General features: G+C 30.0%; 1 protein-coding gene across 1 annotated transcript; it reads right to left on the bottom strand.

Annotated features, from left to right (window-relative positions):
* Positions 1-14,713: 14,713 nt before the first annotated feature.
* LOC112776863 (ethylene-responsive transcription factor ERF027-like) lies at positions 14,714-15,519 on the bottom strand. The gene has a single exon (XM_025821132.3). The coding sequence runs from the start codon at positions 15,437-15,439 to the stop codon at positions 14,798-14,800; it is 642 nt and encodes a 213-aa protein (XP_025676917.1). The 5' UTR covers positions 15,440-15,519; the 3' UTR covers positions 14,714-14,797.
* Between the last annotated feature and the right edge of the window lie 857 nt (positions 15,520-16,376).

Genomic DNA, 16,376 nt, shown 5'->3' with positions numbered 1-16,376 from the left:
CCGAAATTTCCGCAAAATTCAGTTCCGAGTTATAACCCACATGTATAAGCTTAACCTGTTCATAAGATCAAGAAACAGGTCAACCTTGGGAGCTATGATCCGTTAGAGTAAAGCAAAACAAACAACATCAAACTCGGAACTGAACTAACGCATAAACCCTCCCCAAATCTCTCCTTAAACCCCGAAAATAAAGCACACAACGAATGGAGGCTCCACCCAGTCCAACAAATCCGCGTAACCACCCTCAACAAACCCCAATATATACGAATGACATACCCAAGTTGTAGGAACGCTATTCACTCTAGTTTTTCCTCTTGAACTCTCTCATACTCACACTTACTTGAGTGTTGGAGTCCCTTTTCAGGTACTCAACGCCGCCTCTCCAGAAGAAAACGACGTTCCACCCTCATCACTCCAAAGAAAGCCAGTCTGTGTGTTACCAGAACGTGCTATACTTCGGAGTCGATTCTCATACAAAAACATATATAATATATGGTCTTTCTGCTTTTACACTATTGTTGCTACTATAATTTTATTTAAATTTACTGCTGAAATTTAAAATAAAGAATAATAATTATCGAAATGAGTCATTAGGATAAGACACGTAGGGAGGTTTTAGAATCAAACCGAACTGGTATGGAGTTTAGTTTACCAATTCTCTTGTGGAATTGGGCAGTCGAGTTCAGTTTACCTCACATTAGACAGAAACTTAAAGATGATAAAATAGTTCGTCGTGTAGTTATATTTATACAGGGTAGATGGTCCATGTTGATGGCACCATTGCCGGCCAATGTCCGTTGTCCAGCTATATTCACGTGGGAGATCAGATGGACGCACGCTCTTTTTGTTTTGTCAGAAATTATTTTCTCAGGTTCATCAGATTTGGATGCATGGCCAAAGCAAAACTGTAAGTAAAAAAGGAGCAAAAGTATGCAATATTATTGGCCAAGAGTAGGTCAAGGTCAAGCTACCCCCACAAATCTTAAAAAAGGTATTGGGTCATATCTGCCCTGCACTACTTTATTCACCTTTATTGTGCTCGCTGCTCACTGTACTACTCACTTTAATTAGGAGTTACTATCTATATTTTGAAAAAACAATTGTAAATTATAATGTATATTATCGCTATAGACCGTTAAACTTCTAATAAAAGCGTACAATGTTTTTTTTTTTAATTACTGAAGATACGGAGACTCGAATTCGCAACCTCTTAATTAAGTATGGATAGATTATGTCATTTGAGCTATTGCTTCTTGGCTAAAAGCGTACAATGTTGATGTATCATAAGTATAATGGTTTTATACGGTGATGATAGCATATAAGCTGGGGGCAGGGGGATGTATGATGATGTACAATCTCAGTAAAATAGATCAGAGTACATAGCGACCCATAAATTTCAAAAACAAAAACAAAAACAAAAACAGAAATAGTTCAACCAGCGAAAAAGCCTTGGATAACTTCTGAGTATCAAGTTTAGGGTCATAAATAATTATAATTTATTTTTTTAGTATTTATTAAATTAATTATTAAATTAATTATTTAGATAAAATATATATTAAAAAATAATTTATATATTAAAAATAAATTAATATATATATTTATGTACAAATATATAATAATAAATTTAATAATTAATTTTTATCCTATACATAATATTTTAATTTATAAATATAATATAAAAATAAAAATATGAACATGATTATATAAATTTTTGCAAACACTTATTAAAAAATATATTGAATATTTATAAATATTGTTTAATAAGGCTTTAATTTGATAATTTTATTTTATCAATTGATAGAGTAAAGATAATTATTTTGTTGTAGTGTATATATGATTCCGTCAAAATTAAACTATATATGCGTTGTGTTGTATATATTAATATAAAACAAAATTAGTAGTACAAGAGTTTAAAAGTTTTATTAACAAGTATTTTAAAATACTCTTTGTAGATATTATACAAATAGATATTTTAAATAAAAATATAACTTAAATATAAACTTTTTTTTAATAAATAGTATGTTTGAAACACTTAAGTAAATACACATATTATATATAAATACAGAGAGTGCTTCCAAGTCCCAATGCAATCCCTATTTATTGTATTATTTCAAATTTTTATGTTACAAAATAATTATTTATATATTTTTATTTATTTAAAATAAGTAACTTTATGATAAGTATCCGAATCATCATGAAAAAATTCTACAAATTACACCAAAATCAGTCATCAAAATCAGTCATCAATATAAAATATATATCGAAATACAATTACAGATTAAAAATAAATTAAACCACACATGTATTTATACACAAATATATTGATGATTGATTTTTGTATACGAATAATATTTTTAAAAAATTTTAAACTTAATTTTTATTATTAAAAAATATAAATTTAAAAATTAAAAAACTCTTAAATAAAAAATATAAAAATATAATTATTTAATTTACATTTTAGTGAGAAATGATTTTATATGTGATTTGAGGTATTAAAATTTGTTTGGTAAAATGTTCCTCTTCACTTTTGAGATCAATAATATTCCAAATAAACTCATTTTTCATTTCATCCAGGCCAGCTTTGAATCGAAGTGGAGTGAGTAGTAGCAGCGAGTGTACGGCCAGCTTTGAAGCTTTGATTTTGGTGAAGATGAAAGCTCTGGATTGTACGGACACTCATAACCATTATCCATATAATAATGAGGTCCTTCTTCAGCTCTGTAGAAGCAGGCAAGTACTGCTTCTTTCTTTCTTTTCTCTTACTTCTTCGTTCTGCATTATTATCCCTTACGAAGAAAACAAAAATATTCAAAAAAAAAATTATATAGAGTATGTATTTATTGTGTTGAACTTGAAAGGAAGAAAAGAATTTTAAGACAAATGTGTTTTGTTCTTAAATTAAAATGCCCTTACTTAAGCATGCAATTAGATCTAAAATTTTCTATTATCAGCGTGTCATAACGATTCTTAAAATAGAGATCCTGTTTTCTATTTATATCGTATTTGCAAATTAAAATTACAAACTCAAATAATTTTAACTTAAATTTTGATAATATTAACTTAAGATTATTTATGATTCTTAACACAACTATAAGCCGATATTAATTTATGTCTCTTTTTAAAATCATCTTATAATTCTTAAACAGAGTATATAGACATGCCTCCTCTTTATATTATATTTGTAAATTAAAAATTACAAACAAAAATGATTTTAACTCGAAAATTTGATAATATTAACTTAAGGTTATTTATGATTTTTAACTCAACTATGAGTTGACATCAGTTTATGTCTCCTTTTCAAACTGTTATAACTCTTAAACAGAACACATAGATATTGCTCTTTTTTTATATCATATTTGTAAACTAAAAATTTCAAACTAATGTAATTTAACTTGAATACTAACTTAAGGTTATTATTTATTATTTTTAACTCAATTATAAGCTGATGTTAATTTATGTTTTTTTTTTTTAAATTTATGTTATAACTCCTAACCAGAGCATATAGAGTATAGACACTATACCTGCCCTTTGTATCATATTTATAAACTGAAAATTGCAAACTAAAATCATTTTACTTTGAAATTTTGATAATACTAACTTAAAGTTATTTATAATTTTTAACTCAATTATGAGCTTTTAGTTTATGTTTCTTTTTAAAATAGAACATACGTACGTTGTCTTCTCTTTATATCATATTTATAAACTAAAAATTGTAACCCAAATTTTTTTAACTTAAAATTTTGATCATGTTAACTTAAATTATTTATGATTTTTAACTCAACTATAACTTGTTAATTTGATATCTCTTTCTACAAGCATAATTTTTTTTTTTTATGATTTATGTACTTGTTCTAGCCTATTTTCTACCACAAAGTCTAAATGTAGTTTTTATTATGACTATGTACTTATTTCAATTTATTTACCTTATGAAACTTAATGTATTTTCTTATCTTTGTATTAACATGTTTTTATTATTGCAAAAGAAAAAATAATTTATTTATAGGAGATAATAACGACACTCTTATTTTGTAATAACTCATTTTTTTTTATCGTAATGGGATGGTGGTTTATGTTTTAAATTTTATCTCAAAAAAAAAAAAAGTATATTTTTTTATTATTTATGTTCTTGTTTTAGTTTATTGTTTACCATAAAGTCTAAATGTAATTTTTTTATGATTATGTACTTGTTTCAATTTCTTTATCTTATGAATCCTTAATGTATTTTCTTATCTTTGTATTGATGACATGTTTTTATTATTGTAAAAAAAATAGTTTATTTATAATGCAAAAAAATAGAGTGATGACATTATAAAAGAACAGAATGAACTGATTATCTATTTTCTTTTGATATAATTTTAAATGAGTGATAGATAAATAATAAACATTCTACATGCAATAATTAATTAAAGTTATATATATATATATTAGTCATTTAAAACTTAAAACTTGAATAAGAGGTGTTTTTCTTTATAACTAAAGGTGGAAATAAATTGAACTGAGTCGAGCTTGAACATTGACAAATCTATCACATGTTATAAATAGATAGTCCAAAATCTAGACCTGTTATTTTTTATAAACTTTTTTTAAGATTCGAGTCCAACTTGTTTAAAGTCCAACAAGTCTAGAAGCCTTTTAAAAAATTTGTTTCGTGAATTATAACACAAAATAATAAATTTAAAAATTCTAAATCGACATTAAATGCATTTTAATATTTATAATTTATCATTTGTAAAATATAATTCATTTGTATATCAATTATTTGTCACATATCATAACCATATTTACAATTTATAAACTTTTTTTTTTAACAAAAAACTACAATTTTAAGTAATCTTAAACATGAATTCTTTTTAGTTTTGTTTTAGGTTTAATATAAGTGAATAGTTAAAAATCTAAAATAAAAATAATTTATTTTTACAAAAAAATTATTTTACCGAATCAACCAAACAAACTTCGTACGTATACTTTTTTAAAATCTATGACCTGACTACTTTTTTTAACTAATAATCTTTACAAAAAGTCTAAAATCTAGCTTGTTTAATAAAATAAATTGAACCGAATTGAGGCTAACACGAGCCGAGTCACAAACTCTCCGATTGGATAACCTCATCCTCTTCCACCCCTACTTATACCTCATAAAAGTTAAAAGTTAAAACTTAACACAAAGGCGTTCCCTCCTTAGCTTATATCATATTCTTTTTTTATTGGTGACTTAGCTTATATCATATTTACAAACTGTAAATTGTAAACTTATTCTTTAATTTAAAATTTGGACAATAGCAACCTTAAGTTTTTATGATTTTCAGCTCGGGTATATTATATATGGAAAAGTATGAGGAGCTAATGAAATATTTGTACAATATATACAATAAAAGTTTAGGAAATATTAGAGATATAACTATTAGTGTTTTCTTTTCTCATCAGCTGAAGCTTTTTGGATGAGTGGTATCATGAGCGAACATGTCCAGGATTAAGCATCAAACTAGCCCTAAAACATTATATTGTTGTCATGCTATAAATCGTTGAAATCATTATCGTTTGCCCATGAATTAAACTTAAATAGAGAAGGTCTTTGATCACAATGTATTGGTGTAGTATCTGATTCCATATTTGTGTAATTTAGAGTTTAATTTTTATTATTTTTTACATGTCACTTTATTTTTATACTGCCAATGATATTTTGTGTATTTGAATAAATTGTGTGCCTATAAACCGTGAATCATTTCAACTGCAATCTTTGGTGGGTTTTCTATGACATTTTATGTGTAACTAAGTGATGATTATGATGTCTTTGTAAAAAAGAATTCATGATTATCATATGGGATTAATACAGATCTAAAGTAAAGATATCTAGTTTAAATAATGGGAACCAGATATTATAACCTTATGTGTAAACTAAAGTCATAGTTGTTAATATTATAATTGGAATTTTGTTAATGGGTAGATAAAAAAAATACTTGTTAAGATTATTAAAGTGATTCTTGTTAAAGTTTTACAAAAGAAATACATCATTAAAGTATGAGAAAAGGATAAATAGGTTCTTGACTTTTTGTTATGTGGACATTTTTATCCTTGACTATTGAAAAATATTTTTAAGTCCCTAACCTTCACAAAATTTGGACGGATCAGTCCCTGATGGAGGCATTTGGATGGAGGGACTGATCCGTCCAAGTTTTGTAAAGGTCAGAAACTTAAAAGTATTTTTCAATGGTCAGAGACGAAAATGTTCACAGAGCAAAATGTCAAGGACTTATTTGTCCTTTTCTCTTAAAGTATTTTATACAATAACAAATTAAATCCACATAGATGAGAGATAACCCTGATCCCCTGACTTCTAACATTTCTAGCGGTTGTTAAGTCACCCCCTTATCAAGATCTCTTGCCTTAAATTGACCAGCATTTTTTAAAAAATAAAACCTAAAAATGTCTATTTTCAAACAGGTTGAATCTTGGTTTTGGTGCTGAAGAAGAGGTTTGGCCCTGTCCCTGGATGGAAGACTGAGGACTGAATTCGTGGACCCTGAGCCAAGATAAGTGATTGTAGAAATCTTCAAAAGCAGGTAAGAACTGTTTCTTTCCTCTTAATATCTTTTTAAGCTATGCATGCAGCATGCATTCAGTGAAATATATAGGAAATATACTAAAAAAGACTACTTATGACCTATGAAGCACGGATTCTTCTATGGTGTCGGCGTATCCGTGTCGGACACGAATCCGACACCGACACTCGACGGATACTTTAAACAAGCGTATTGGTGACGTGTTTTTTTTGCGGTGCAGAATTTTGGTGAAGCTATCACGAATCCGAACGAATCCGATCCGATTTTGTGGTTTTATGGCCCAATTAACCGATTTTTTATTTTAAAATATTTTAAAATCAAAACAACTCAAAATTTAAATTTAAAAATAAAATAATTAATAAAAGCAGAGTTGATGATAACAGTCTAGATCTGAGTGAGGTTTCGTATTTATCTTTAGATGAACCAAACATAGAAGCTGTGGTATTTGCGGATGATGGACTTGGAGGAGAAGAAATTGATACATTTTCTGTTAGCGAGATGGTAAGAGTAGATTAAAATTTTTTATTTTTTTTAATAATTGCATAATTTTTAGATTTTTTTTATGCAACTATATTTCCTCTTATATTTACAATATGATATTTTATTAATTTAATATATTATTTAAATTTTAATTCACAACGTATCCTAAACATGTCGTATCCAATTTTTTATAAAAAGAACGTGTCGGCGTATTCGTGTCGTGTCGTGTCCGTATCGCGTGTCGTATCGGTGCTTCCTAGCTTATGACTACTTGGATTTTAGCAAGGTTATATATACAGAGGAATGTTAGAGGTCAGAGAAATATTAAAATTTATTATTTTTGTTTATCAATTAGCGGTTAATATATAAATATTTTAATGTTAGAGAGAGAAAAAAAGTTAAAATTTATTTTATTTAATATTTATTAATTATTACAACAATTAATGTATAATAAATAAGATAAATTTTAATTATTTTTGGCTAATTTATTTTTATTATCAAATATTTTTAATTTAAAAATATAGAATAAAATATGTTGATGAATTATTAAATTAAAAAAATTAAATTAATAGATAAATAATAATAAAAAATAATAAATTTTAATAATATCCTAACATTTTATATATATATATAATAGGAAAAGGGCTTTTTATTTTAAGAAGTCATGATGAGGTATAGTCCTGGACTTTCGTATATGTCTTTTGTCATGTGAATTTGCATTGAAATCAAATATCATATATCTGCAAGAGCAAACGTGAGATGGCTGATGGCCAGAATAGTGAGTTACATGCAATTAGGACACCCAGACTTCAGATGTTGATGTTGTTTTATATTTATTGTGTGTTATTATTTTCTATTTATACTTTAATAGTGTTGTGATTTCCTTAATTATGGTTAATATCTTTGATATTTTGCTGGTCATGTGTCCTAGAGCTTTGTATCAATTCCTGTTAATTAATTAGCTTTGTTGATTTTGGAAAGAAGGAATCTCAACTCTCAAATCCTTGCGGTAGTGTGTTATATCTATGTTAAAAAGATAAGTAATGTTATATAATTAATAAATATTATTATTTTTTATTAGTACTTAGTCAACAATAATTTAATTCATATTTATAAATATTTTGCATAAAAGTATATAATTTATACGTATATTTATTAGAATTTTATTCATATAAATCAATACAGTTTGTATCTATGAATTAATATAATTTATACTCACATTTTTTAGAATTTACACATATAAATTAATAAAATCACAATTTAGTATTTATATTAGTTAAATAATAATAAAAAATACTAAAAATTATTGGTTTTCAAAAATTTCTCTAAAAATATATCTCTTGAATCCTTGTTTTTATTTTTTTATGAGTTCAACTAGGTCACAAATAAATTTTTTCAGTAAATATTAGTCAATATTTTTAAAATTATTTTTTTATTTTAAATTCTAAATTTTAAATACTAAATTTAAATTAGGTGATTCAATTTACTATGTGTTACCTTTACAAATAAATCGAATCGACTTGATTAATTAGATTTATTTAAGGATCTAGCACATATTTCAAAAACAATGCTATATTTAGGATAGACATATAGTCAATTTTCATTTAAAATATCTACATAAATTTAATATTAAATTAATTTGTTAATGTAAATTATCCTATAGTTTATGAAACTAAAGAAATTACCATTATTTCTAATTTCACATTGCTTAGTAATACTGCACATTAATTTATTTTTAAACTATATCATAATATAAAAGTAAATTAATAAGCACATTTGTTCTATAGACAAAGATCTAACCATTAATAAATGGTTAAAGAAGTATGAGCCACAAAAAAATACATGTAACTAATACATGATTATTGATTATCAGATTTATCAAAATTAAATTCAAAACATTGTTAAAACAATCATTATTATTATTTTATTGTTGAGAATTCAGTTACGTTATTTCAAATTTTCATTAATTTATTTGGTAACCGTAACTATTTAAAATATATCAATACCTCTTATATTTTTACTTTTTTTTGGTTGACGTATTATCTTTGATATACTCTAACACTAGATAAACTTCTTAATAGTACATATTGCACGCACTGTGTCTTTGGATGTCCACCTCTTAAACTGAGAAAGCTATTATAAACTTATTAACAAGTCATCGCATGCATAATTGGGCAGAGTTTCCATCATGGGGGACGAATATGATTTTCAATGGAAATAAACATAGGCCACATCCATAATGCTCTAGTGGAGAGTCATCACCTGCCTTCGCTATATAAAGAATATCACATGAATATGTTTTAATAATTACATACAAAACATATGAATAGGAAAAATGTTATATAATATTCATAGTGTACCTTTTTGTGAAAATTAATTATTTATGATTGTGATTTTTGTCTTTTCTTCTTTTGGTGTCGACCTACATTATTGGTCCAGTCTTGAGTTACCGAGCAGGTAGTAGTCTTAAATTTATTATTTATTTTATAGGTGAGATAAAAAAAAATAAAAAAAATGAGTAAAGGACAAATTCGTCTCTAACCTTTTTTTTGTGGACATTTTCGTCTCCGAAGATTGGAAAATACTTTTATGTCCCTGACCCTCTGAAAAAGTGGACATATTTACCTCTCCGTTAGAGTTGTTCCGTCTGGCCTGACGGAAAACGGTGACGTGGCTCTCGTGGCGCTTACCTGGCCGTTACGAGCTGCCACGTGGGATGAGCTTTTGAAAAGAGGACGTATTAGTCCCCAGGAACCAAAACGTCGCCGTTTCTCCCCCACCCCCAATCTATGAAATCCTTGAGCCCTAATACCCCTTACTGCCAATGGACCCGCATTACCTGCGACTCCTCCAACCTCACCAAAATAACACTCTCCTCTAAGTCCCTTACCGGAACTCTCCCCTCCGATCTAAACTCCCTCTCTCAGCTCACTGACCTATATCTTCAAGAAAACTCCCTCTCCGGCCCACTCCCTTCTCTATCCGACCTCTCTAACCTCCAAACTGCCTACTTCGGCCACAACAACTTCACCTCCGTCCCTTCCACCGCATTCTCCGGCCTCACCAGCCTCCAGAAACTCAGCCTCTTCAACAACCCTTCCCTATCCTCCTGGCCCTTCCCCACCGACTTAACTCAATCATCAACCCTCAGCGACCTCAATTTCGGTTCCGCTAGAATTACCGGCGACCTTCCGGACATCTTTGACTCCTTCCCCAGTCTCCAGAACCTTCGCCTCTCCTAACAACAATCTCACCGGAGCCTTGCCCAAGTCCCTTGCCTCCTCCTCGATTATCAACCTGTGGCTTAACAACCAACAAAACTGTTTATCGAGGACAATTGAGGTTCTCTCCAATATGACGCAATTGTCTCAGTTGTCGCTCCACAAGAACCAGTTCACCGGTGGGATCCCTAATTTGTGCAAATGCGATAGCCTCTTTGATTTGCAGCTTAGGGATAACAAACTAACCGGGGTCGTTCCGAGCTTATTGATGGCGCTTCCAAGCTTGAAGAACGTATCTTTGCAATGAGTTGCAGGATCCTGTGCCAGTGTTCCGTAAGGGTGTGCAGGTTACTCTTGATGGGATAAATAGTTTTTGTTGAGATACTCCTGGACCTTGTGATGATAAGGTGATGGTTTTGCTTAAGGTTGCTGAGGATTTTGGGTATCCGAGTCAGTTTGCGGAATTGTGGAAAGGGAATGATCCTTGCACATAATCCTTTTGATTAGGGTTCAAGGATTTCATAGATTGGGGGTGGGAGAGAAACGACGGCGTTTTGGTTCCTGAGGACTAATACGTCCTCTTTTCAAAAATCCATTCCACGTGACAGCCCGTAACGGCCAGGTAAGCGCTACGTTAACCACGTTACTGTTTTTCGTCAAGCCAAACGGAGCAACTCTAACGGAAGGGTAAATATGTCCACTTTTTTCAGAGAGTCAGGGACATGAAAGTATTTTTCAATTTTCGGAAACGAAAATGTCTGCAAAAAAAAAGGTCAGAGACAAATTTGTCTTTTACTCTAAAAAAATATTTAAAAATAAGATATTATATTTTATTCTTTCAAGTAAAATTTAAAATTTAGAAGATTTAAATTCGTTTTGTTGATATGTACTAGTGAGATTTTCTTGCTTATTAATTTCACTGCATTTGTAGTTTTGTACCACAGCATTATGAAACAATTCGTTACCGTCATCATGCCAGATTGCCACTACTAAAATGTCAAATAGACAAACACTAAATAAGACTCTCTTTTAGAAGGCAGAATTAACAGCTTGAATAATAAACCTACTTTCCAAATATGTAGTGACAAGGGAGAAGCAGGAAGATATTTATGGAAAGAAAAACAAAAAGGATGAGCATTACTTTAATTTACTTGAGAAACAAATATAGTAAACCTAGTATATTTTAAATTCGGTAAAACCTACTACTATAAATATACAGGAGCGTCTCGTTTCTCATCTAGTTATAGGTGTAAGTAAGTGTGTAGCAACTTTAAGAACAGTTTTGGGCTTTGTGGTGGAGTTTCTTATCAGTGCAATAATGAACCGAATCTTTCCATAGCCGAAATATGAGCAGTATCCCCTGTCAAGTCCTTATTACTTAAGACAGGTTCCTTTATTACACTTATTCCTTTTTTTTCAATTTTCATATTAAAATTACACGAATAAATGTCCAGTGGATTGAAGAATTATAAGTTATATTAATGAAATAAAGTTTAGTTATACTCACTACTCACTACTCACTAGCTGTAACATCACATTTTGTTTTGGCAGTTACTTGCTGTGCTTCTCTATACAACAAAGTGCATAGCAATAATGATCATCTTCCATTTTTCTTGGACGGGGAATGAACCATAGATCATCTGAGGACATTCATCCTCTCTTTAAATAGAAAACAGACTGGTAGAACATAAGTCCCCAACATTTCATCCTTATCCTAATTGGGTATATATATATATATATATGACTTTTACAATTAGCAAAAGGGATAGCACGCGCCCCTACGTTTGATCAACAATACCAGCATCTTGCCATAACAACCGTAGCCACAAACTTTGCATCATGTCCATAGCGATTCTATATTGGCTTAATCCATGTTTCAACTTTATTAACACTAGTATTTTTACCCATAATAACATTCTCATAACAACGGGAATATAAATTTTCTAAAATTATCGTCCACTTGTTCTGACAGTATAAATTATGCATCGTACAAAAGATTTATAAAATCAAATTACTTTTACAAAAAAGTGGTAAGTTAACAAAAGTCTCTAGCTATTAATAATTAATTTTAACATTCGTTATCTAAAATTTAAAACAATTTAACGTGTATACTTTTACATTTAATTAGGTGTTAACTGTTAAGTCTGTTGAACAAATAGAAATAATTAATTTTTATACTTACTACTTAAAAATAATATTTTTTCGTCCTGTGTATATAAAAATATAACTAGATATTAGCATAAAAAAATTATACTGATAGTTATAAAATAAATTTAAAATTAATTTTTTTAAAATAATTAAATATTGATTCTAACTTTTAATTATAACATTAGTATTCTCTCCAAATTATATGTAATAAATATTTAAAAGAAGAGAAATAAAAATATAGATTAAAAAGATAAGCGGTAAAAATTTAAAACTAAATAAAAAACTAAAAAATTATGTATATGATAATAATAATAATAATAATATTTTTTATTTAAATTATATTATTTTGTTAATTTTATTTTCTGTAGGGGAGAAAGATAGAAAAAATAGAGAATGAAAAAAAAGAGAGAGAAAGATAAAGATGAAAAATGAGAGTGAGAGTGAGAATTTGTTAATTTCAAAAAAAAATTATTTTAATTGTAAAAAAAAACTGATAACATATTTTAATTTTTTAAATTACTAATATAAAATATAAATTATATAAAGTAAAAATAGTAGAGAGAAATAAAAAATAAAAAGAGATAGATGAGATAATTTAAGAAAGAAATCTATTAATTTAAAAAAAAATATTTTTTCTCAATTTTAATAAAAAAATATCATGTAACATATTTGATTATTAAATTAGATAATAATATATAATACATAATATAGGTATATTTTAATTTTAATTTTAATATTTTAATTTAATTTTAATTTTAATATAATTAAAGAATGTTATGTTAAAATATTTTAATTATGAAATTAATAATTACTTATCCATATAAGTGCAGTGTATCTATATCAGGCTATCGACATGAAATTCATCTATCTGTCTCTCTATCTCTCTCTCTATATATATATACATATAGGACTCGAGAATGTCTTGCAATAACAACAAACCTGAAATAATCTCAAGAAAACGAAGCTAGTTTAATACGAAGAAAGTCTCGCTTGAACTCAGGGGGAAAAAGAAGAAATTTATCATTTATTTTAAATCTGAGATAGCATATGCATAAAACTAGATATCTAAGAGATTCATTTTTTTTTGGTTCAACTTATTATTTCACTGATTCCTTAATATTGGTGTTGTAGTTCTGAGATCGATATATAGTTGTACAAAGTGAAGAGATGATGATGTGTTATTTGTTTGAATACATCATATTTTTTATGAATCTTCAATTTAATCGTACTCCTATCATCATCATCATCAGAAGGAGCTTATCGTTCTTCTAATCGAGATATATGCATTAAATTATTAAATAATAAGAGATGCGTCAGTTAGTATGAATTCGTTATCATTTCACAGCTTTTCAATTAAATGCTGGTGCTTCTGATCTGGAAATATGTGGTTTAACTTGTCATTTTTCTTATCTCACATAGATGCATAAAATCAAGATATAGATGCGTAGCTAGTTTGGTTTGAATCCATTATTTTTCTTCTCTTTAAATGCTTGCTTAGTGTTGCAGGTCAGATGTGAACAATGGAATTGAAACTCATCAAGACAATACTACCTCACACATATAATGCAAATTGATCACATATGCACATTATTGTTTACTTTGATGAATCTTGAATCATGCATATCATCTATTATAATTCTTCTAATAATCAAGATAGATGCATAAAATTAAGACATGTATGTGTGATATTTATGTGATGTCTGTGTGTGCGTCTAGATACTACTTAGCTTAGCTTGCAGGTGAATTTGATGAGTCTTCAATGAGAATTCATATCAAGATATATAAGGAAGCAAACATTAGTTTGTGTTTGGGTCCACAGCAGATCAGAGATACAACAAAGGAAATACCAAAGCTGTAGTCATTCATATATAAATATTACACAAATTCACTATGGACTAATACCACTGGCAGAAGAGATAGTTCCATGTGACATATTATAATATTAAATAGAAGCTTAGAGATGAGACAAGGGAGAAAGAAATTAAAAGGGCTGGTTCCGTGAGATATAATAATCTCTTCATGCCCAAGTCTGATCTTCAAATTATTAGCTTCTTTGGATAGAAAGCAATCTTCACCTGAGAAGGTGCACCGTGAAAGTGAACCCCCAAGACCTAGAAACACACACTCTCACACTCTGCTAATAGGCACCATGTAGTTTATGCTGATGCCGATTTACAATTATTAGCATGCAACATAATATTATGATAATGGAAATGTTTGGTAACCAAAGAAAATAAAAAACAGCTATAACTTGCTTTATTTAGTATTTATTAATTGTTACGATAATTAATTAATATAAAATAAGGCAAATTCTGACTGTTTTTTTTTATCTTCTGATAATAATTATTATATCCTCATCCGATCCTCTGGTGTGGTGTGGAGTTATTATTACCAAAGGGTATACAGGTCCGAATAAATGTCGTCGGAGGAATCATCGGAGTAGAAAGAAGGCATCCTTGGGGGGCTAATCTGCAGTCCTCTGGCCATGTCTTGGATCACACTCGGCATATTCAACAGCTCATCCTCATCAAAATAATCTCCTATCATCCCTTCTACTTGTCCGATACTACTGTTGTAGGAATAGCTATCAGCAGCAGCAGAAGTAGTAATCGCTGGTGGCGCCTCGGTGGTAGTCCGATACTGAGCGACGAAGGAGGCAGCGACGGCAGCGGCAGCGCGAATATCAGCATCGGAGAATGAAGCAGGAATAGGGTAAGAGAGTATGAAATTGGGGAAGTTGAGATGGGCTTCGGGGCCCCTCAATGCAAGAGTAGCAGCATCGTAAGCAGCAGCAGCCATCTCAGGAGATGCGTATGTCCCCAGCCAAATGCGCTTCGTGGTACGTGGTAACCTTATCTCCGACACCCACTTCCCACTTCGGAGACGCGTGCCCCTGTAGCGCATGGTGCCGGAGTGGGAAGTTGGAGGCGCGGCTGCTGGTGGTGATGGTACATAGCCATAGCCGTAGGGGAGTTGATGTGGTATTATGGTGGGAGGGCAAGTTTGTGCTGGGTTCCTATGGCGGCTCATCGTGTATGTAGCAAGCAACGTTAGTTTAATGGCATTTATTAGTGTGCTAAACTGCTAATTATATATTGATAATTTAGATAGGGTGCTAATTACTGCTGACTGGTGAGCATTTGGGAAGGGCTCTTTATATGAAAAGAAAGTGGGCAAGGGGAAGGCATGGAGTGGGGTGCGCCTGCTCATGCAACACGACAAAATTTTAATAATTATAAGAGTTAAGTACAATTTTGATCCCTAACATAAAAGTCAAAAAATTATTCTTCGGCTTTTTCCTTATTACAAAATAATCCTTAAGGTTTTAGTTTGTTTAAAAATTGTCATTTGGACGACAATATTCTTTCTCATCTTTCCCAAATAAAATGCAGAAATAGAATGCAAAAGCAGAAAGTAGAAGCAGTGAAATAACAACAAGAATGAAATAACAACAACAATGAAACAACAACAATTAGAAGAACAACACCAATAACAACAATAAATAATGAAATCAAAGCAACAACAAAAATAAAACCAGAAGCAGAAGCAAAAACAAAAAAAATTAAAGAAAAAAGGGCTGCGGCGGTGGTGGGAAAGGAGGGGCTGCGGCGGTGAACTGCAAATCGCGAGGAGAGGAGAGATGCGGCAGTGGTGGCGGATCGCGTGGAAATAGCTGCGGCAGTGGTGGCGACACCGCAAATTACAACGAGAACGGCGAGAAAATAGCGGCGAGGAAGCAGGCGGCGGCAGCGTGAAGATTCCCTACTCTCCATCACAGGCGGCGACACGACAGCCACCTTTCCCACACCTCCTCCCCCAACTCTCTTTTTCCCCGCCCCATTCTCTTTTTTCTCCTCCCTCGTTTCCTTTCTTTCTTTTTTTTAATTTTATAATTTTTTTAATTAGGGATAAAATGGTAATAAGAATAAAAAATTTGGTGAAAATGACGATTTTAAAACAAGTTGAA

Source organism: Arachis hypogaea, chromosome 19, assembly GCF_003086295.3.
Source record: "Arachis hypogaea cultivar Tifrunner chromosome 19, arahy.Tifrunner.gnm2.J5K5, whole genome shotgun sequence".
NCBI classification, from domain to species: Eukaryota; Viridiplantae; Streptophyta; class Magnoliopsida; order Fabales; family Fabaceae; genus Arachis; species Arachis hypogaea.
This window is presented reverse-complemented; position numbering and strand designations above follow the sequence as displayed.

Excerpts from the sequence above, each read along its gene's own strand:
- LOC112776863 (XM_025821132.3), bottom strand. The coding sequence starts at position 15,439 with ATGAGCCGCCATAGGAACCCAGCACAAACTTGCCCTCCCACCATAATA.